The sequence below is a fragment of the Tyto alba genome, unplaced genomic scaffold (genome assembly GCF_018691265.1).
Source record: "Tyto alba isolate M040663 unplaced genomic scaffold, T.alba_DEE_v4.0 Super-Scaffold_8, whole genome shotgun sequence".
NCBI lineage: Eukaryota > Metazoa > Chordata > Aves > Strigiformes > Tytonidae > Tyto > Tyto alba.
The window spans coordinates 18,763,573-18,787,210 of NW_024881329.1; the positions used below are offsets into that span (position 1 = coordinate 18,763,573).

The window sequence follows — 23,638 nt, forward strand, 5'->3', positions numbered from 1 at the left end:
ATGGGCAGGCTGGCAAGAACATCAAGTAGTTCGACATGAGCAAATGTCAAGTTTACTTACTGAGGAGGTTAGGAGCATGAAAAAGGGATCAAAATACCAAGTCCTAGATGGTCCTAGATGACTTGCTATTTGGAAAGGACAGAGGCTTGTGATATGCCGGGTGAAGACACAGGCTGGCAAACGATATCTTGAACCAGATCCAGGATTTGGAGAAAGCAGAAAAGCCAAGGACCTGGGACATCAACAGAGAAAGAATGCATAGGCTCTGCAGTGCAATTCACACCCAAATTGCCTCATTTTAGACCACTTTTGCAACCTGTTTCTCCTCACTTCTGGGCTGAGGATGACTCCTCTTCCCTGCCCTTGGTTTTGTTTCCCTTTCCCAGCAAATTTCTCCCTCTCTGTCCTGCCTCTCCCGTTCAGCTGCCGCAGCCTTTGCTGTTCCTACGGCTGCATTTGGCTGCTGCTGCCTGGACATGCAGCTGGAGGGAGGAAAGGTGTCACCACAGGTATATAACATAAAATGCCTGCTTGATGGGGGTCTGCAGGTGATTCTTCGCACAACAGACTACTGAATAATGCTGAAAGAGTGAATGATTCTAAAATAGACGGATCCATCTGTGTGGGACTTCAGACATACACATTACAAATGTACATTAAAATGCCTGGTTCCACATTCAGCTCCCTTCTTGCTTTTCCTAGTAGCAAGTCTTCTCTCTGAACTCTCATTACCGATTCCAAATTTCTTTGTTTTCATTCACACCTTCCAATCTGACCTAGTTACAGCAATTCCAGTTGAATGTAACCATAGAAACAAAAGCCCACCAGACTGCATCCCTTCTTGTTCTGAACATCACCTGATTGCTACATCATGTCTTTCTAGCTTGGAATTCTATGCCTGCAAAACAGTGGATTGAACACCTCTTATTTCTCTCCCTTTCCCAGTGCCACAGCTACTGTATTGAGTAAGGCATCCCTGCTTCTACACATTTGCACTGTCACCCATGAAAGAAAAGGTTCTCTCCTGATCTCAGCAAAAATTAAGTTGCTTTGCTGAACATCTCACAAACATAACCATGAAATACATTAATACATGCTTAACATCTTTTAAAATGTAACCATTCTATTCAGAACAGTGCAGTAATTATTACAATTTCTATTTTTTCTGGTTATCTATTGCACAAAAGAATAATTGTCCTAAATTTGGTTGATATTTTCAGTTTGACTTTTCATCATGAATACAGCGTTGGCACTGGTCAGTTTTTCCTATACACCACATTAAAAAAAAAAAAAAGTCTCTGTTCCTACTCAGGTTAAACCTTTGGAAGTCTGTTTTAAGGGGTCTTGACAATAGGCAAAAAGCATCACTGAGCTTGATAAATTGCAGTCTTGTTCTCCTCTGATTTCAGCAGGACGGAGAAGCTATAAGGGATGTTAACATCTTGTTATAGGTAGATTAAGGCCAATCACATCCAAATATGGATTAATGAATCTTTATTAAGGTAAGAGAGCAAATGCAGCGCTGGGGTGGCAGCTCCGTCCAGGCTCACCAAATTGTTTAAGTTTCAACCCCCCTTTTATCCACCCAGCTGCCGGTTTCAACACCTTCGGCACGCCTCCTGGCTTCTTCTACAATCTTATCTTCTTCTTTCTTCAGTCCTGTGGTCAGGTACACCCTGTCCTTCAAGTCTGGGCCAATTTGCAGCTCCTTTGTCTTTTATGACTCAGTGGTTTCAGTTCCTCTCTTATCTCAAGGACAAGGGATACCAGAGATGGCCCATTCTGTTCTTTCTCATTCCATTGCAAAGGAGTTACCACCCTTTGATATGGACCATTTGATGAGCATCCCAAGAGGGGGGGCTGTTGGGTTGGTGTTTCCTCAGATCAATTCCCCCCTTTTCTTTTCCCAGTAGTAAAGTCTTTTACGTTTTTTTTTTTTTTAATTTGGATCATTGTACTAATAATAGCTTTAGCCTAAGAAGTAATTGTTTAATTACTTTTAGCGAAAGCAAAATTCTTCTATTTACTTATCACACATCTTATTAACAGTTTTACCCAAATTATACAACAGTCCTTGGAATTACCTTCAAAGCTTCTTCTGACATAAAATCTGTGGCTCTCTTTCTTTTCCTCTCAGTAGATGATTTAGCCCAAGATAAGACATCATGGAGGCAACTTGAATCATCCAGCTCAGAGCAGCGGAGTTTTTCATGTCGTGCCACAAGCTGCCAGCTGTCAGCAGTGGATGGTTCTCCTGCCCTTGCCATACTCAGGATCTCAGTGGGTCTCACAGAGGCGAGAATGAGATCTTTGTAATAAAGACTGCAAGGGAAAACCAGCTGCCATTATACACTCACTGGCATCCTGCATCCAGCTGTGACTGCTGGCATTAACAGAGTCAATCTTCGCTTGAAGACAATTAATGAGGTAAAACCAGACCTGGGCACTCTGTTCTTCCAACAGCATTTCTGCTTTTCAGCCTTCTGACTCCTTGTTTTACCTCCACTACTCCCATCTCCAGTTCTCCTTACTGTCATGATCCAGCTGTCACCCAGCTTCCAATTGAGGATCACCAAAAATCTGAGGGGAGATAAAAGATGCTCTTTGATTCAGTCTTCTGATCTCACTGCAATTCATTTGTAGCATCCTAGATGACTGAGGATCACCAAAAGTCAGATAAAATATATTAAAACTCCTTATGTCACTACCGTGATTTGACTGTAACATACTTTTAAATACCTAAGTGACCCAGGTGATGAGGGATCACTAAGTGCCTGGGCTGGTGACCAAACCAGTAGGGAAAGAGAATTGGATTGAAAGGATGGCAGCCTTTATTTTACCATCATGAAGCAAGGGGAAATGAGTTAAAATAATGGATAGTGAGGTCTGAAGCCATAGAAAATAGGAGATTTTAAAGGAAAACTAACAAATGCTGAAAACCAGCTTAAAATAGCAAAGTCTAAAAGAAGAGTTGGTTCTTGGCTTTTGTTCAGCCTAAGATGCAGGATGCAGCCTTAAGATGCTTAAGATGCAGCATGCATGGGAATTGTGGGGTGAAGATTTACAAGATGCAGGCTGTCACCAGCGCAATTAAAACAGCTACACTGCTGAAGCAAATTCAGGAGGAAACCACCAGTTTTAGCATCATACTCCTCGCAGGGAAGAGCTTGAAGCTCGACAGCTCAGTGTAACACCACTCCTGCATCAGGCTTAGGATCCACAGGTGCATTGGAAGGATTAGCATAACACCAGAAAAAGGGGTAGATACTAGAAGTATTTCCTTTATTCTTTCCAACTGTTGCATTATTGGGAATGAGCTGTAGTAGTTAGATAGTTTAGACTAAATGGGTTAGTATTGTACCTGGAACTATTCGTTTGGATTGCTAACACTTTATACTGAAGCTGAGAATTCAGTCTCAATTTCCTATTCAATACCTACAATAAATTCTTGCTTTTGCATATAAACAGTGTTTCTTCAGCCCATATTAACTGCATGGATTATTTGCTCTGGTACTCTGCCCTAACAACTGACTGTTAAAATTTAGATGCAAAAATGATACATGACAGAGGGAAATAATTCATATATTATAGCAAGAACCACTGGAGGAAGACTGTGATTTGGGAGGAGTTTACATCTTGCCAGAAAAAGCAACCAGGAATCACTATGCATAAGGGGTGGGGTTGCTGAAATAAAAATAAGCATATTTTTTGACCTCCAGAAGATGTAAATTTAGTATCTGAGGGAGTAAAGCAGTAATTGTTTAGAGTTTTTCGCATTTGAAAGTAAAATCTGAGTAAAGAAAAAAGGAAAGAATCTGACTATAACAGGACAACATCAGTAGGATGGACTTCTCATTACAAATTATTACAAATGAGATTATAGTGACAAGGCAGTGTTAAGAACAGAGCATTTCTCTCCTTATTCTTGTCCTGACGGGTACTTGCACTGTCTGCTCCTTTCTGCACTAAACAAGTGTGATTTTGTACCCTGCTTCCTTGGCACCCAGAGCAGTTTGTACCCTGACCCTGATAATCCCACACAGCCAACCCAAGATCCACTGCAGAATGTGAAATTCATGCCAGTGATGACAGCACAATGGGAATTTCTGTTTGGTTTTTGGTTGTTTGCCTTGTAAAGTTAGTCAGCTCTCGGCCTCTGTCCCGTGACTAGAAAAAGTGTCGCCAGCTCAAGATGCTAGAATATGTCAGAGTAAAAAAATATCAAACACATCTTTGATAGCATTTTGTCTTTGTTTTAAATATATCAACTTCATTAACCAATGCTAGTAGCACATGATCATGAGCTCTGTAACAGAGGAAGCAAAATGTCCAATATGATATAGAATATCTGAAAAAAAAATATATAGAAAACTATGGTTTTCAATAGTCATTCTTCTGATTAAAGCTACACTCAAATGCAATGGAAATATGAAGAAGATTTAACTAACTTTTCTTCCTTTTCAGAGATTTTTAAGGTCAGAAGGCTTTTAATGGTCTAATGTTCTATATGATAAGAATGGAAAATAATTAATTTAGCACAGTAAGCAGCATTTTATTAAAATATGGTTCAGAAAAGCATGTAGCCTTGACTTGAAGGTAATACACTAATATTCTTAGCATATGTTCTGCTTAACTATTACAATTTTGAGCCTTAAAAGTTTAATTTGTCTGGGTTTGACTGAGAAAATATATATGGGGTTTTGTTTTACAAGCCTCTCCTAGACTAAAAATCAATTGGTTCTGGTATTTCCTCTCTTCAGGGGTACTTCCACTCCATAAGCAAGTAATTTCCTGATTTAAATTTATTCTTTTGCGCCCTCAGAAATTGCAGATAGACTCGGAACACGTTAATCAACAGTGGAAGTATTTCAAGGGGGTTCCTTGCACTTCAACATTGCATATTCTATACCATTCATCCTCAAACTCCCACATCTCCAGACATCATGCAACTTCATGTAACCAAACATCCAACACATACATTTACACAAACAAGATTTCTTCCAGCAGGGAATCTCAAGGACCTGGATGTTAATAAAATAGTTCTACCAGGACTGATGTGGAAACACAGCAGGATTCCAAAGGGGGTAAGAGACTGTTAAGTTTGGTAGGAAACTATCACTCTCCTTTCTAATTACTATTTATTAATTTTCTATTTTAATAACTAAAATCCTTGGTCACAGCCCTGTTTACAAAGTGCTGTATAAATATCTGCTCTTAAAAAAACTTTCTTGGTGGCTGGCTGTCCTGGGTTTGAGTGAGTGGGGGGGTTTTTGGTAGCAGGGGAGGGGGCTATAGGGGCGGCCCCCTGTGAGAAGCTTCTCAAAGCTCCCCCAGCTCCGCCTCTGCTTGAAAACAGCCCATCAGTTGCACCTCTGCGATAACATATTTAAGAAGGGACGTGATGAGGAGGAGTGGGACTTGTGAGGAGGAGTTGCTGCAGCTGCTTGAACACCAAGGTCAGTGGGGGAACGGAGGAAGAAAGGAGGGGGAAGGTGTGCCGGAGCAGAGACCCCCCTGTATCCTGTGGTGAGACGGCAGGGTGGCCCCCTCCGCCACCCATGAAGATCTACAGTGGAGCAGACATTGATTTATGGCCTGTGGTTTTCGCCTAGATGATCAAGGAGCTGTGCCTGAAGGAGGCCAGGATCTTGTGGGAAAAGGTAGCCCCACTGCTGTAATTCAGTGCTGGGAGGATTGCAGCATGGGGGGGCGTCCCACGCCAGAGCAGCTCGGGAACGGCTGCAGCCGTGGGAGGGAATCCAGTTGGAGAAAGTTAGTGACCCATGACTGAGCAGTGTGGGGAACACTGCGGCCCATGGGAGGGACTCATGTCAGAGAAAAGTTTGTGGAGGACTGTCCGCTGTGAGAGGGGGACCATGCTGGAGCAGGGGGAGAAGTTCCAGAAGCTCCCTCGAAGATGGTAGAAGTGGCAGCACTGACTGCACCCCCCATTCTCTGCCCCTGCGCTGCTGGGGGAGGAGGTAGAGATACTGGGAGCAGAGCTGAGCCTGGGAAGAAGGGAGGGGTGGAAGGAAGGTGTTCTCAAGATGTGATAATGCTTCTCACTGTCCTACTCTGTTAAGTGTTGTGGTTGTTAGTGCTTGTAATAAATTTATGTTCTTTCTTTCTTCCCCTAATGAGTCTGCCTTTTGCCCATGATCATAGTGGATGATTTATCCCTCCCTGTCCTATCGCAAATCTCAAGCCTCCATTTATTTTCTCCTTCTCGATACTGGGGGGGAAGGGGAGAGTGAGCGGCTGCACGGTGCTCAGTTGCCCTCTGAGCTCAAACCACGATAATAACAGAAAAAAAAGGCAATGAGGAAACAATAGCAGTCGGATATATTAGTAAGGGACATTGAAACTCTGAACTGGGAACACTGTCACTCAGAAGCAGTATTATTAACAAGCCAACTTCCTGAAGGCTTCGTGTTGACCTAAGAACAACATAGTTTAAATGCCTAAATAATTTTGAAGATGAAAGCACTATTCCTAGGCTACTTTCCGGATAGAAATGAGGTTGAGATATTTTACTGTAGCCTGGGATCCCATTTTTAAATATTAATGCGAGGAAAGAGGTCTTTCCCTTCTCTTTAAAAAGGCAAATGGAGTTTTCCTTGTGGGTACACATAAGTTTTGAGATGCTCAAAGAAGGTACATTTTCTTCTTCTTTTGAAGAGCCCTGATATCCTCATAGAACTGATTACTGTTTTTTGTTTCATCAGAAGAACACTCCATCCTGAAAGCCCAAATCAAGGATTCAGCCTTTTCCAGTGAAATACACAGTAATTATTGCTTACCTTTGGATAAATTACTGCTCGTTACTTCAGCCTCTTGGGTGTCTTTCTGCTTGAATCAGTTTCCTTTGGTGCAAAATCATATATCTTGACGATATGCAGAACCACATCAACCTTCGTGCACTCTTCTGTTCTATACAGTGATTCATCCTCAGAGCTGATTGCTTCTCAAGCTCTAGAAATTTGTTTCAGGGGAGAGACAGAAAGAAGGAAAAGTTTGTGTCTTCCCTGGAGGAGCAGAAGTTTGAGAACTTTGAGGAAAAGTTTGCTTTTGTTATTAAAGTGATGCTGCAGGGCATCCCTACCTAACCATTGGGTTCCCTCACCTCAGGCTTCGTGCTCCAGCACCCCTTTCCCCAGCCAAGGCAGGATGTCACCTAGCTGTTTTCCATTGTGTTTGAATTTATTGTTCACCCATCTCAACCCAAGTTCAGAGCTCCTCAGCCTTTGCTTTCTAGTGAAAGGGAAGGAAAGCCTTGGGTCCTTCCTCTCCTTACATGTATTTGTCCTTGGTAGCTAAAAATCTAAAGATGGAGCTAAATCTGGTTTTCACTCTATTTTACTCTCAATATCCTCAGTTCCCACTCTCTGCCTTAGCTCATCCCATTGTGCAAAGGATGGTGCACCATGAAAGCTGAGACAGGCTTATCTGCACAAATTTCTATTATTTCTTAGCTGAATACATGATTTATGGCATACATGGACCTCAAAGCTATTTTGGGGGGGGGGGGGGGGGGGGGGGGAGAAACAACCAGAAAACCCAACTCAAAACAAAACCCGCAAACAAATAAGACCAAAACAAAAGAAATAGCACACAACCAAAACAAGGAGAGAAAGAGAGAGGAAGGAAAACCATCTTCCCACAGGCTAGCCAGGAACAGAAGCAATGGGGTCTTTCAGACAACTGTCCTCTTGTGGACGTCTCTCCAGTGGAGCAGGGAGTCCACAGAGCAGTTTTCCAACAGGAACAACAAGTTTTTGTCAAAACCCACTTAAACTCGTTACCCTCCTGCCTGGGATGACATGACATTAGCATTGACTGGAGCACACTTGATGAGGTGCAGGAATTGCATGTTCCATGCACACGTAACATACAAGTAATATTTATTTGACTTGTAAATTATTTATCTACTGTATTATCCAGTAGGCTCTGAAGTTCTAAACTAAAAGCTACAAGTCAAAGGGTAAAAGAACATGGTAAGAAAGGATGGTTCTCTTACCCATGGTAATTAATTTTTAGGAGAAACCAGACATAAAAGACAGAAAAACACATCGGAATGCATCTGTGCAAGGCCCTGAGGATGAGGGCACTTGGATACCACAGTAAAAGCACCAGGGCAGCAGCCTCCAGGCGTATGGTTGCAAGGGAAAAGCAGGCTACAGAGGGAATACCCTTAGCATTACAACGGTTAAAGCATCCAATATGCTATGCAGACATGCATACGAAATTAAAATATTGAAATTCAAAGAGCTCAGCCCAGAAAGCGTCATGGTGAACTTCTCCCACATTACAAGCAATGAGCTTCAGGTCCACCTTAATGTAGTGTCTTGCTGACATTTATTATTATCCTTGTCAGAGGTCTATTTTGAACCAAACTAAATAAAACTAGCAAATCTTAGGAAAACATTCCTTTCATTTCTGACTTTCGTCACCCCACACCACAGGAAAAGACTGTTTAATAGGCTGAAGTCCTTGTGCAGCAATAAGACCAGGCAGAAACAGAGGAAACCGATAGCATGCCTTGGCACAGAGACAGCACAAAGTGATTCTCACTGTTGTAAAAGTGCTGTACAATCTTCCACTTTGATCTCCATACCTGTTGTGGGTGTAGGGGATCATAGGTGGAGAAAAGGAGAAGAGCAAGAAATTTTTAGGTATTCACTGTTGTCAGCTCCTTCAGGTTAATGGCAGCAGGCAAAAACAGAGCACCCTTGTCTGTGCCTGCTCTAACCTATGGCTGGGGCTGGACAGAAGCACAACAGCACCAGGGCTGGCGGCGTTTCTTGCTTTCGCTGAAGGAGGTGGTCTCTTATCCCACTAATAAGCTCCCTCCTTCAGCAACAAGATCCAAGAGTTGGCTAGAGAGCAAATAAGCACTGTGAATTAAAACATTTGATGGTTAACCATATGGGTTGCTTCCTCTGCTTTTCCAGACCAGGTCGGAACACAGTGCTATTGAAAGATGAGACAAATAAAGGGCTGAGCTACTGAAATCCAGTGTTGCTTCAATTCTAAAATCTGAACATGTGACAGAATGCTCTAACTTAGGGAGTACAGTCTGTGCTCTAAAATGTTTATATATGAAATCTGCTTAGAAACAGTCAGATTACAATTAAACCTTCCACTTATTAATTCAAGAAAAGATATCTATCACCAGGAAAGCTGTGGGTGACAACTGCCTTGCCCTGGACAGCAGCCAGACACCTTCAAACATGAGAAAGACAGCAGTGAAAATGTTGTTCCATTGTTTTTGCCCTTGCACTACAAGTTGCAGAACTTAAGGACAGGGATTATTTTATTATAAAATGCCCCACAGCAAAGAAAAGATGGAACTGTCCCACCTGTTTCACAAAAGCATTGCCCTACACAAGAGATCTCTAGCTGAGCCTGCTGTCAAACAGCTCTCCTTGTGCCAAAAAACAACTGTTAGGTCTGACAGCCATTGAGTCGGTAACTTGGCATGACAAAATAGAGCAAAACAATGCTAATTTTAGACAGAACACCAGAATCTCCTTTCCAAACCCAATGCTAAGAAGTTGACAGTTCTGAAGAGAAAGAAAAAAAAATGAAAGAAAGTAAAAGGGAAAGAAGAAACAGAAGGGGGTAAAGGGAGAGAAGGGGACAAACAGGAAAAGGGGGGGGGACAAACGGAAAAGGGGGGGGGGAGAAAAGGAAAAGGGGGGGGGAGAAAAGGAAAAGGGGGAAGAGGGAGAAGGGGGAAGAGGGAGAAGGGGGAAGAGGGAGAAGGGGGAAGAGGGAGAAGGGGGAAGAGGGAGAAGGGGGAAGAGGGAGAAGGGGGAAGAGGGAGAAGGGGGAAGAGGGAGAAGGGGGAAGAGGGAGAAGGGGGAAGAGGGAGAAGGGGGAAGAGGGAGAAGGGGGAAGAGGGAGAAGGGGGAAGAGGGAGAAGGGGGAAGAGGGAGAAGGGGGAAGAGGGAGAAGGGGGAAGAGGGAGAAGGGGGAAGAGGGAGAAGGGGGAAGAGGGAGAAGGGGGAAGAGGGAGAAGGGGGAAGAGGGAGAAGGGGGAAGAGGGAGAAGGGGGAAGAGGGAGAAGGGGGAAGAGGGAGAAGGGGGAAGAGGGAGAAGGGGGAAGAGGGAGAAGGGGGAAGAGGGAGAAGGGGGAAGAGGGAGAAGGGGGAAGAGGGAGAAGGGGGAAGAGGGAGAAGGGGGAAGAGGGAGAAGGGGGAAGAGGGAGAAGGGGGAAGAGGGAGAAGGGGGAAGAGGGAGAAGGGGGAAGAGGGAGAAGGGGGAAGAGGGAGAAGGGGGAAGAGGGAGAAGGGGGAAGAGGGAGAAGGGGGAAGAGGGAGAAGGGGGAAGAGGGAGAAGGGGGAAGAGGGAGAAGGGGGAAGAGGGAGAAGGGGGAAGAGGGAGAAGGGGGAAGAGGGAGAAGGGGGAAGAGGGAGAAGGGATAAAAGGCAAGAAGGAAGAAAAATTATAAAAGGAAAAATGAGAAAATAGGGAAAATGAAGAAAGGGGGGAAAGAGGGGAAAAAATGAAAAAAATGTAAACAATTAAAATAAAGAAAAAAAAGGGAAAAGGGGAAAAGGAAATAAAAGGAAGGGGGGAAATGAAGGGGGGAAAAAGGAAAAAGGTGGGAAAGGGAGAAAGGGGGGTTGAGGGGGGGAAGTGGAAAGGAGCAAGGGAAGAGGGGAAGCGTTTTCAGCCAGGAGCGAAAACCCCGAGGCAAAGAAGCTCCGACAGAGGAGGAGCGGAGGGGCTGCCCGCGGCCCCCGCGGGTCCCGTCCCACGGCCCCCGTGGGCCGGCCTGGCCGGCTGCCGCCTCCCGGCTTCGAAAGATCGCGCGGGGCCAATGGCGGGGAGCGGCCGGGCGGCGGCAGCGCCGGGATTGGTGCCGGAGCTCTGCTGATCCCTCTGGAAACCCCGCCGGGACTGAATGGAGGAGGATGCTGAGGGGGGGGGGGGAGGAGTGGGTGGAAGGGGCTGAGCTTCCCACAAAACGGGGCTGTGTGCGAGGAGAAAGTGCATCAGTCCGGGAAAAAGCAAAAAGCAGCCTAGGGGGCACTTCCGAGCAAGCGGCGGAGCGGAGAGATCGCAAGGGCCGGGCAGCGGGAGACAAAGAGAAGGGAGGACATGAGCGGAGGCAGAGGGAGAGAGCAGGGCATCAGCTGAGTTCAATCACGCAAGAAAAGCTCTTCGCCCCCGCCCCCGCTCAGCCGTAATTGCAGGGACAGGTTTCTCCCCCCCCCCCTCCCCCCTTCACCCCCGGCGTTGGGCAAGAAGACAAAGAAGCGAGTGACCCCATGGGGAAAGGGGGTGAGAAAGGAGGGGAGTCGGGGGAGCCGGAGGCGCAGATCCGCTTCTACACCTGGGAGGAGATCCAGAAGCACAACCTGAGGACGGACAAGTGGCTGGTGATAGAGCGAAAGGTTTATAATGTCACCAAGTGGGCAAACAGACACCCGGGGGGTCAGCGAGTGATCAGCCACTGCGCCGGCGAAGATGCCACGGTAAGGACCCACGCACAGACACACCCGCGGCTGCCTCCCAGTTCTCACCAGCAACCCCCGCCGGGTCCTTTTGCCTTCCCGGTGGTTACTGCGAAACGAGCCAGCTTTTGTGCAGCCGAGCTGCCGGCCTCCCTCTCCCCATCTCTCTTCCCACCTGCTGGGAACCCAGCTCATCTCTTTCGCTGCTTTTAGGAGCGAAAAGGTTGGTCCAAACTGATGCAACTCCTTGGCAATCAACTCCGTTGAGCCATGGCAATTCGCAGCATCTGGAAGATTGGTTGGTAGAGATTGCTCGGCTCTGCTTAAGTCCCGCTGTTTTGTCTTTGTGTTTTGTTTGTGCTGTGCCTGGAGCGCTGAATTCACGAGCAAAGTGTCCCAAGTCTTCCCCTCTTCAGTGTGTAGCTTGTGACATGCAGAGTCACAGCAGCCAAGCACAAAGAAAGGGTTAACGAGAGGCCAGTCTGTGTTTCAAAGTTGCTTCTGTGAGGAGGGTGAGCTTAAGGCTTTAAAACAAGGAGCTTTTTAGGTTTTTTTTTCCCCAGGAGAGAATTCTCTAGAGAATTTAGTTACAGGTTTCTTCAGAAAAGGAAAAAAAAAAAAATAGAAAATTGCTGCTGCTACAGCTGCTCCTGCGCTTCATAGCTGGATTCAGCTACCTCTCATGTTTCAGCAACTTAAAAGCAAACAAACAAACAAACAGAAAAATGAATTAATTGCCTCAGAGATGGCTGTCTGCAGTCTCCCTCAAAGCCACCTTCTTCAGAAGTGCATCCAGAGAGCATGTTCTCTCCCCAGGGCATTATCCCATAGTTAATAAAATTTAAACTGCCTCAGAGCTTTTCCGAATATGTGCATGGTAAGCGGCAGGAGAGCCCAAGCTGTAACATTAACTGTTCGTCTCCCATGGTTCTTAACACCTTAGCAAGGAGGAGGCTCTGTGTGTGGCAGAATTAATTGGCAAGAATTACCAACCTTTCCTCTCCATCAACCTCCTTTTGCCTGTGGTCCGTGGTTATTTGCCATTCTCTTCCTTGAACCACTGAGATGTGTTTTGGTGTTCTCAACCCTTTCCAATAAATCCTCTGAATGAATAGCTTCCTCCCTCAAAAAGATGGGCCAGGTTTTACTTTCAACTGCATAAAGCAGGCCTACTGAAACCGGAGGAGTTTGACTCCTATCCCCAAGAATTTAACTCCAATATCTCCACTAGAAACCAAAAAGCATCTGTTATTGCATTTATCTCGAGTCCCTGCAAGGGAGACTGAAGCACAGGTGTGTGATTCTGCTACTGCTGGTCCTCCTCTCACCTCCCCAATGTACATTGCATCCCACTGGACTCAGAGTACTCTTCATGAGGGCAAGGTCTTAAGAATGCTCTGAAATTGTTCATCACCACACTAAGCCAGGATTGGCATCTGGTTTCTAGCTTCCCTGTGGTGAATAACAGTTTACTGCCAAAAAGATCTCACTCTCATTCAGAGTGAGAAAGCCTTGGCCTTGACCCTGTCAAGGCTTAACTAGCAGGTTTCATTCTGTGTTGCGAGATATCACAACTGGAAGAGTTTAAGAGGAGGAAAAGGCAACGATAAAAATTCCGTTTAACATGTTTACATTCCTGGTTTGCACATAGCTTCCATCTTTCTCAGTTTCTCCTTAGCACCACAGGTAGTAAGCACCTCCAGTCCAGCAAACTTGCCCCAGAGGAACCTCAGCATCTTGTCCATTTATCTTGGACCGATCCTCTGGAGGATCATGTGTGTCCATCTACCACCAGCTGCCCACTGACACAGTCACTGAACTCCACATCTAGGCCGGGCCACTCTAAAGGTACCCTGCTTGGTGATGTGTGAGCTAATTCATCTCAGGATGCTCACACAACAGCTAACTGAGAAGCTTCTCTAAGAGCTGTTACGTTCAGCATGCTCATGCCAGTCAGGTTAGGAGTGCCCAGGCTAGCTTAAGCACAGACTTCCCCTACAGGTACTAACTCTGAGCATTCATTCCTTTTAGGCCATACTTTAAAATGCTGAGACAGCATACTAGTGTGGGGCAACCTGTTCTGGTATCATCACTTCATGCACAGTTGCTTTCAGAAAATGAAGGCAAGAGCGTGCGAAGGCACCTTGCAGTCTCTCTGTTTCAGCGATGTTCAAGGATGTGAAAGAACATCCTTGTCCTGACTGCACTAAGCACTTCAAATGCTCAAGTATGGTTCATACCTCAATAATACGAAGCTTTTTTCACCCAAAGCAGCTGGAATAATTCCTACTTGCCATAGGACACTTCAACTTATTTGGCCAGTAGACCACAAAGTTGGGAGGTCAGGTGTAAATATCACATGGCACTGTCCAGAGACTCTTCTGCCTTTTGCTTTTTATCTCCAGTACAGAACCAAAGATAATTCCAAAATCCAGGTAGTATCTTACATTTGGGACCTATGAGTAAAGGAGACACATGAGATACAGCTAATAAAAAAGTAATCTTTCCATCACTAGCTTTCTGGCTGATGATGGTAAGAGTATGAAGGAGATGTTATTCTTTCTCCTACTTGGAGGCTATACTGATAAAGCCTATTCTCTACATATGCCAACGACATATATGTGCATTACTTCTCAGTGAAGTTAAAACTTTCCTGCTCAAGTATTTCCTTCATGACATAGGCTTGCGATAGCGGGGAAGTGGAAGATTGGTAGAGTCGTTTTGAGTAACAAACGTGCTTTGACACTCATGATTGCATTTCTGACCAGTTCCAACCTTTACTTTTCATCCCATCCAGAAAGAAGGGAGGCTATTAAGTTCAGAGGCAGAGGAGAACTCTCCCTGGAAAAGTCATGACAGAGCATTTGTAAGCATATTTAGAAAACAGATAGGCTACTGCCAAGGAAGCCCCAGGTAGACAAAAATACCTTCTAGGTGGTCAGGCAGAAGCTGCTGTTCTGAGTCACCTCCCAATTAATACAACACAAATTAGTGAGATCTCTAACATAGTGACCAGGCAGTACCCAGTCAGACACGCAAAGAGGTTTTTTTTTTCCCCATTAGTTTAAATAATATTGACTCAACATTCTTTAATGCTTCTTATGTGTTCATCCTCTCTCTCTTTCCCCATCTTCCCCTTTTTTCAACCCCAAAATTGCAAAACCTTGCAGCAGGTACAGTCAGCTATTCACTTCCCCACTCATTCTGCTCTTCCCTCTTCCACATCATCGGCAAATTGTACCAGGGAAGGAAACTAGCAACCAGACAGTGACACATGTAGGGGTCCAAGAGCAGAAAAACCTACAATAACTGAAGCACCAATAAAAAAGGCTTAAGGCTGGTCTGCAACCAGTTGTAACCTTGGGCAAGTCAGTCCTTTAGTGTATTATCCCCTCTGTAGTAGGGAGAGGATAGTATTTCTTAACCTCAGATGGGCTGTGAGGATAACATCAGAAAGGTTGAAGTATACAGAAATTATGGTAAAGCAAATCAAACTCCTCAAAGTAGGGAAGGAAGCTGATGATTCAGGACAAGTATTTCTTTGCATGGGAAACTCCAAACTGTCTGCAGCACAGGGCTGGAGAAACAGTTTTGTTGGCCCTAGAGTTTTACCTTGATTTTGGCAGCAATAAAGTGACACCAGCAGCTAACCCAACGCAGTCAGAAAGCACCAGTCTCACTCCTGCTGGGGTGAGTCCTCATGAGTGGACCTGGACAAATTGATCCAAACTTCCTCCTGTGATAACAGGGATCACTTTGTCCCTGACATTGGTTACAAAAGGGGATAGTCTGGGTACTGGCATGACAGCTGAGGTGAGAGTAACTAGGAGATTCTGGTGCTTTACAGAAAAAATGCACCTCAGTTTCATTTCTGGCATTTCAGTTTGCTTCTTTCACTGAAATATATTTCCCCCCCACACCTTACTTCTTCCCTCATAGCCACAGTGTTTTATGGCTTTTGCAATCTTTAAATATTTCCACAGAGTTGTTTTTTTTTTTCTCCTGCACCTGTAGCTAGCACTTCTCCCCACCCAACACCCCACCAGTCCAGCATCTCTAACTTCTCATATATCATTTCTTTAACTTCAAGTTAAAAGACTCAGATCAGCTTTCACTCTCCCTCCTTATATGCCTCCACAGCAAAACTTCTATGGTCAGAGTATTATTGTGAAGCTCAATCCAAAGTCTTGGAATCAGGTGAAAGTTTCTATTGATTTGGGTGAACTTTGGGACCAAGGTTGTTAGCTGGTGTTTTTGAACACCAGAGCTAGACTTTTGGTGGAGGTCAACTTCCAGAAGGGTCAGCTGGACACAGTGGGCACTTTTGAGCCTGCCCTTACTGTTTAGAGCCAGAAGTGAGATTTCAGTTGGTCCCTACTATTGTTATGCATGGGAAAAAGGTGGAAAGGCTGAAGTATGGTACTCCTGACTTCTATTTTTGACTGTTTTTTCTGTATCAGTCTTAGCACTTCATGTATTTACAATATTACAGCTCTCCTAGGTGATTTTCTAGAGTTAACTCCAGTTCTGTGCAGTAAGAAAAGGGGCAAGGACAGAGTTTCTGACCTTGGTCAACCTTCTGTCCCTACCACTATCTTTGGGGTTAAAATTCAAGCCACACCATGTGAAAGGACAGGTGTGCAGGATCTCACTACTATCAGCAGATGCATCAATATATGCTCCCATCAGGCATCTGTAGGACATAGGTAGACAAAAACATGTGGAAAGGGGAAGAAGTACAGAAAAAGAAGAGCCAGGCAAACTCATGAATGCCAGGATCAAAAAGACTGTACAATCAAGGCATTGTCCTTCCATATTAGAAGAAGTCTTGAAAATATGTAAGAAAAATAATATTCCATCTGGGTTTCCTGCTTTTCCAGCCACAGCAGTATATGGGATAGGATTTATTTCACAAATTTCATCTCTTAATTAAATTCTTCTGCTGAAACTTAACAAGCTATTTATGCCTATTATCACATGTTGGGGAGACTTCAGTAAAATGTACCCAACATTCAAGGTATGTACTGAGTAGAAAATACACAAGCAGTCTCGCAAAAGATTAATGGGCCTCTTATAGGGACAAGCAGCCATATAGCACAGCACAGAAGAAATGACAAGAAATCTTATCGTATGTATTGATAACTATGATCTCTTCAAGACTGCTAACCTGCTTGGCATATTTCAGAGTAATGAATCAAGTTGCTTTTTTTGGTGTAGATCCCTTTTTGAATGGGGTCCTAGACACTGCAAAGCTTGATAGCAAGCACTTTAAAGCAATTGCTTAAAGTTCTGGTATACAACCAAGTTTTTGGTTTGCTTCCTTTCTAAGACATACTACTTAGACTTGCACAGAGATAGAATTGCCTATATATCTAGAATATGGTTCTAGAAAAAAGAAGAGTTAAGTTAGCATTCAGTTACTCATCTTACAGAACAAAAAGAGAAAGGCAGTCTCCAATGCCTGACTCAGTGAAGAGTCACCACTTTTTCCTCAGCTGTTAGTGCTGGGATCTCCAAGTCTGGCCAAAACATCCAGTAATATTTTTTTATATCTGCAGTCATGTCCTGGTTCAGTCACCACAGTCACCCCCTCTCTTGAATTGCCTCCAGGCAGCAGACTTTCAACGGGTATTTATATCCTAGTGGGGATTTGCACAAATTCCTCTCTGCCTACCTTCTAAGGGAATTAACAGGATTTAGGTATTTAGTTGCTTAGAAAAAATTTCTTGAGGTGCCTTTCACCATATGTCTAGACAGCATCCCAGATCTCACCATGTGCTTCCTACTAAATAAGCAAATTCATCAGCCTCTAGCAGAATTACTTCACTGAACAGTGATCACAGAGGTGGAAGTCAGCTTGGCACCCCTCTTTTAGAGTAACATGGTGGGGGGACTGCATAGAAGGACAGTGCTGGAGGTAGATGGGAATGACACAATGAGTAGGAAGCAACAGCTTATTCCTGAATCTCACACAGTTACTCATATTTCCACTCCAGGATGCATTCCAGGCCTTCCATATCAATCCCACCTTGGTGCAAAAGTTTCTCAAGCCATTACTTATCGGAGAGCTTGCTCCAGGGGAACCTAGCCAGGACCGAGATAAGAACGTGAGTATTTGTTTCTGAGCTGGGGTTTATGATGGGAATGTTCCACCATTTGCTTCCTCTCGGGATGTCCCCCAGGTCAGAGGTGGGCAGATTATAAAGGTCTCTTCACTATAGGCAGCTCCAGAGAGGGAGAAAAGTGCTCAGCAACGGAACATCTCCATGTAGCAGTGTGCACATCCCAGTATAGATTAAAATGGGAGAGAGGCGACATATTCAGACTGGCTGTACAAGCCTTGCCTTTCCCACCAAGCCACCAACAGCTCTGTCTGTGGTAATCGTGTCCCGTTTCTAGCAGCCCACTCCAGGTGCCCAGGCTGGGCTGATCCCATACTGAAAGGAAATGTGAACTGGGAAATGTGCACCAGCTCTTGTGACTGGTGTCCCTTCTGCTATTCCTTCTCTGGTGACCAAGCTCTAAAACACGTCATCGCTTGCCTGTTACAGGGGAAGGAGAGGAGTGGGCAAAGAAGTCTGAGAAGGCTTACAAGCAAGCTGCTCACCACCTCAACAAGACTTGAATCTCTTTCTCTGTTTGCTCAGCAGTTCCCTTTGACAGATTACTCCCAGGGGAATATCTCTTTGAGATTCAAACTGGCTTATCCTTCTGAGCCCAGTACCAGCAAATCTCTGGAGAGCAGCCACATTTGTGCCATCCATGGCGTGAGCAGTAGGCACCTATGGGTGAGGTGCACCAGATGTCTCATTTAGGTGGCTGTTCTTAAGCAGCAGAAACCCAGAAAGTGCCTCTTCTACCCACTCTGCATCCCCAGGGCAGCTCTTTATCCCTCCCAGACAGTTCATTCATTATTCAGGCCCAGTGCATGGCATGACTAGCTCTTGCCACGAAACTCAATCCTGGCCTGTTGTTTGTGACTGGCGATGATTATGATATATCTGTATCACTCACAATAGAAGAGACAATGCTAACCTGCATTAACCCAGGAACGTTCTTCATGAACGACTGCATGGTAGCTGACCCATATATTAAATACATGACAGGTGCTCTGATATTGGGTGCTCATCATAAGAGCTCTGGAACTATGCATAAGTAATAGGACTGAATTATCTCCTCCTCCAGCTGCCTCTTTAATACTTGTAAAGCTCATTCAGACGAGAGTCATCAGCCGATGTAACTCTCAACAGAGCTACGTAGTGCTGCTGATTCACAGCAGCAGGCTTGAATTACTCTCCTAGCTCAAGGTGCAAAAGGTCAGGATGCAGGCTCGGACCAGCCGGGATGTTTATTTATAGGAAAGTGTGATGAAAAGCTAGAATACAGGGGGAATATGGAGGCAGGTCCTTCCTTACTTCTGGAGCAGACAACCAGTGCAAGAAACAGCCAGGTTCCTTAGTATGGAACTTGGGCTTCCTTCCTCAGACACATTCAGACTTGCTTATAAGCTGCATACTGTGCCTTGCATGCCTATTTTTCAGTCCCAGCTGGTGGAGGATTTCCGGACCCTGAGGAAGACAGCAGAGGACATGAACTTGTTCAGAGCAAATCCTTTGTTCTTCTCTCTTTACTTGGGCCATATTATTGCAATGGAAGTTTTGGCTTGGTTAATGGTCTCATACTTTGGTACTGGCTGGATCACAACTCTCATCCTCGCCTGCATCCTTACAACTTCCCAGGTGAGAAATAGTAGGCACAGAGCATGCTGGCTACACAAATCACTCAGAAGGCCAGTGTGCACTTAACTTTTCATGTTAGATGACTTACCAGTACAAAAAATTCACACTAGTGAAAAATATTCATAACATACCTGTTACTGTGGTGACTTCTGTCCACCTGTACCCACTGCTGATTGTGGCTCACATTTTTCTCACCTCTTTGGCCTTTCCTTTCACGTGTTGGTGGACTTGGTAGTGTTAGACTTACTGTTGGACTTGATGATCATAAAGGTCTTTTTCCAACCTAAATGATTCTATTTTCCCCTCCAGAACAAAAACAGAGATCTTCGCTTTCTCACTTCAATTAATTCCCTCTCTTCCTCACACTCACAACTTGCCTTCTATCTCCATTTCCTTTTGTGCTTAACTCTGATTTCAAACAGCTTCCTAACTACTTGATTTCCCTTCCTCCCAGGCCCAGGCAGGGTGGCTGCAACATGATTTTGGACACCTCTCTGTCTTTAAGAAGTCTTCCTGGAACCACATCGTCCACAAGTTCATCATTGGACATCTGAAGGTAAAGGAATTTGTGGACCCAGGGCACTGTAGAAACAACAGCAGTCACTTTGACTACGTTGAAGTAGGAAACTGCAGCTCTGGGCATTTCCACAGTGAGCGGATGCACAGAGAAGTTAGTGACTATTGCACATAGACTTGTGCAGGAGACATAAGAGACTGTATCATAGCTGTTACAGACCACAGTAGTTCCACAAGTTTCAGTGGAACCACATCAATTTATAGCAGTTGAGGACAAAGCTTATTAAATTGCAGAAACCCCTACTTGACCATCCTGTCATATTTTCAGCATGCATTCCACTAAGGTATATTTTTCAAATGTCCCATCCTGCTACATCCCTTCCAGTCAAGGTGCCTTCAGAACTTCTATCCTGGGCAAGATCCAGTCCAGTCCAGGCATTTCAGCATCCACCTGCAGTAGGAACTTGTAGAGGGTGGGACACAGCTTTGTGCATTCTCCCAAACCCACCTCGTCTTGCCTGGTTCCTCACAGGCACAGGCAGTAGAGGGAAACCAGTATAATAATCAGTAAGGCAGCAAGAGGGTTTAGTGGTGGACTTGGTAGTGTTAGGTTAATGGTTGGACTCGATGATCTTAAAGGTCTTTTCCAAACTAAATTACTCCATGATTCAGCTACTAATGACAACTTCACATGTGGGAAGCCGTGGTGACATGTGACTCACTCAAAGTATATTTATTCCCTGTTCTTTCAACACAGATGATCCTTAGTGAGGGCAAAGAAGCCCTCTGAAACCAGCAGTCTCACAGCAGTTGTCAGTTTAGCCACGTAATGCTTATTGCTGTTTCAAAAGTGTGGCCATAATCTGAGTTGCACTGTTTTAGTTTATATAAATGAATGTGTAATCCTACCATTAGAGCAACTGTAGTTTCCCATGGATGAACATCTTGTTCTTCTATCTGCCCAGGGTGCTTCTGCTAACTGGTGGAACCATCGTCACTTCCAACACCATGCCAAGCCCAATATATTCAAGAAGGACCCAGACGTGAACATGCTGCATATTTTGGTCCTCGGAGACACGCAGCCTGTTGAGGTAAGGCAAAGTGGGTAAAATGTGGAAAACCATTTCCTAAAGGAATTCAGAGAATGCTTGTGCAAAACCAGGAGTTGGCTAGTATTGGTAGACACGACTTAACACAGTCAAGACTTAAGGAATGCTAAAAAAGGAAATGTTTCATCCAGGGATTTCATCTGTCTATGTTGTCTGACAGGAGTTTGCCTGTCACACCTGCCCAAAGCTTGGGCAGAAGACCAAGACTGACTATATAATTCACTGTCAATTTCCTATACTGTCCACAGGAGGAAGTGTTTTGGGGTAGCTTGGGAAAAGCAGTGAAGATGGGATTGAAAAGAAAGTAGAAAGCCATTCAAGATAACTTTATCCTGTTGGCTTGAAATATCAACACGAGGGGGAAATATGGTGTTTGTCAGTAATTCATCAGAACATTTCAAAACCAATCTCCAATTTCCCCAGAAAATATCTTCCATTATTAGTCAGTCCAGTTGTGCACCAGACAATCTGTACAAGGTCCTCTCCACTGAATCTTTTGCCATGCAGTTGAGGGGATATTGCTTGCATAAGCAATACCTTCTTACTTTCTTACATTAACTATGCACTAACATGCTGCACATGAAATAACAGGCTATATTAAGGGATTTTAATTCACTCTGTCCTTCCAGAGGCCAAGTATTTAATGTCTACTCTACAGAAACCTACACAAAGGACTTAAGCCATGTACCATCCTTGGTCTTTTTTATAATGGAACAAGAATTTCTAATTTTAACAGGAAAACAACAAAAAAACCCAAAGAAAACAAACAAACAAACATCTGCAGCAAGTACAAGACAGAGGAATACAATGTTAAAAAGTTAATGGTTTCTCAGCCAGCTTTTATACTGTTGAGAAAGTAACTCCAGACACGTGTAGGGGACATACATACTGGTATACGGACATGTATAGAGAATGTCTTGCACACAGAATTTTCAAGAGGCAGAAGGGCTCTTATATATGACTAAAATGAAGGCCTTCTCCTGGGGCATAAAAAAGACATTATCTAGAAGATATTAATTGGTATCACACTCTTAAATATGTGGGTACAACCCTTTGGAAAATCTTGTGCCTGATAACTGGGTTTAAAAGCAGACCATAATTCTACCACTTAAAGTAAAATCTAAGAATGTAAATGTTTGTGACAACAAGGAAAACTTGATCTCCCTCCTACAAAATATCTGAAATATTAGGCCAGCATCAGTCTATCCCAATAGTCTTTCACACTTGCATATAATGCTTGTCCAGATGATGCTAAGCACACAGCCTTTCAGAGCTCAGACCAGAGTGAATGTTGTGCCTGACTTATTGGTGCTACAAGACTTACCTTCGTTAGGAAGTTGCTATACTGGAAGCAAAAATGCAAGTTCACAGCAATACAGGTTCTCCATGCATTAGCTCCTCGTGTGAATACAAGGTCCGAACCTGTGTTTGGAGAAACTTCTCTACATCTGCTCTCTGTAGGTGGACCATAGTAATATGGAATCAGTACAGAAGAGCTCTCAGTGACAGCACTCATATTTCTTATCACTTACATGTCAAACTAGTGACATGACATTATAGATTTAAGCACATCTGCATGCCTTGCTGTGGTAAAAGCCAAGGACCACGCTAGATTTCCCACTGATGGTAAAGTAAGCTTTTACAAGACATGGCTAATGCCAGGAGTTCATGGGGGCTGACAGCTGCAGAAGTCAAAAAGTGTCAATGGTTGGGACATTTTGCATGGAATCAGACTTTATGCCTATCACCTTTGTGTTGGTAATGATAGCAGCTTGTATCACAGCCACAGGCATGGCAAAAGGTGAAGAAATGCATTAAAATGCCATCAGGCTCTCAGATAAATAGAAATTATCTGAATATCAAGCCAGAAGACTTTAAAAAATAACTTATACCTATCACAATTACAAAGATATTTAACTATACCAAAACACTTTTTACCTGGTGGTAGGAATTTAGTCAAAACTCTCCAGTCAATAAATAAAGAAGTATTGCAGAGAATCTTTTCTTACGTGTGAGCATCATAATCCAAGCCTGAGCTTTCTCCTTTGTGTCCTGCAGTATGGCAAGAAGAAGCTGAAGTACCTGCCTTACAACCACCAGCACGAGTACTTCTTCCTCAGTGAGTATCTGCCCTGCACTTTTCCTTTTTCCCTGAATACCAGTTGACCTTTCCAGCCCTTACTGTGTTAGCAGAGCACCTCCTTAAGTCTCAACTCATTCTGCCCTTCCTCAGGACCACCATCCCCTGTGCAGGTCCCCAAATCAGTTCAGTATATTCTTCAGTGATATCTGAGCATCTTGAACATTGCCAGCATGGTCCTGTACAGCAAAGCAAACAACTGAGACTGGGGAATAAGCAACCTCTGTGTGAGAGGCTCCGTGGAAAAAACGCATGTTGCCAGTCAATGCTTTTTGAGAAGTCAAGATGAACGGGTGTGCAGCAGAGCCTCCTTTCTTCACAGAAAGTCAACCATGCCCCAACACCAGCCCTCACCCCTCTCACCAGTGCTAGGCAGACTTTCCCTAGAACCAGTCCTAAATCACTGGCTCACTCATGTCACATGCCTTTCCGCCCCTCTGATGGCTAAAACATTTCCCTTTGCTTTGCAGTCTTCCCGCCTCTGCTCATCCCTGTGTATTTCCAAATCCAAATCGTCTCGACCATGATCAGGCGCAGGTTCTGGGCGGTGAGTGAAACATTCCCTCGATCTTTATGGGGTCCAGCTGGCTCGTAAGAAATTAAACTTGAGTAGGGAGGGAGGCCAGTGGGCACGGATTGCACTTTGCTGTATTAACTACACAGAGTCCTTAA

At 44.4% G+C, this 23,638-nt stretch overlaps 1 protein-coding gene and 1 long non-coding RNA gene across 3 annotated transcripts in view; one reads left to right on the forward strand and one right to left on the reverse strand.

The window, feature by feature from the left end:
* LOC116965060 lies at window positions 1–20,680 on the reverse strand. Of its 2 annotated transcripts, XR_004409116.2 has the most exons (5): window positions 20,627–20,680; window positions 6,801–6,972; window positions 2,440–2,580; window positions 2,085–2,322; window positions 1–232 (listed from the first exon to the last, which is right to left on the reverse strand). It is a non-coding gene; the product is annotated as an uncharacterized LOC116965060 (long non-coding RNA). The 2 variants fall into 2 exon arrangements; XR_004409115.2 differs by having other exon boundaries at window positions 2,085–2,580.
* The window catches only part of FADS2 (fatty acid desaturase 2), a 23,001-nt gene continuing 10,311 nt past the window's right edge, over window positions 10,949–23,638 (forward strand). The window contains exons 1-7 of the mRNA XM_033006786.2: window positions 10,949–11,483; window positions 17,459–17,569; window positions 19,004–19,201; window positions 19,656–19,757; window positions 20,683–20,808; window positions 22,885–22,945; window positions 23,437–23,513. Of these exons, the coding sequence (XP_032862677.1) occupies window positions 11,277–11,483; window positions 17,459–17,569; window positions 19,004–19,201; window positions 19,656–19,757; window positions 20,683–20,808; window positions 22,885–22,945; window positions 23,437–23,513 (882 nt within the window). The 5' untranslated portion in view covers window positions 10,949–11,276. The remainder of the gene's footprint in view (window positions 11,484–17,458; window positions 17,570–19,003; window positions 19,202–19,655; window positions 19,758–20,682; window positions 20,809–22,884; window positions 22,946–23,436; window positions 23,514–23,638) is intronic.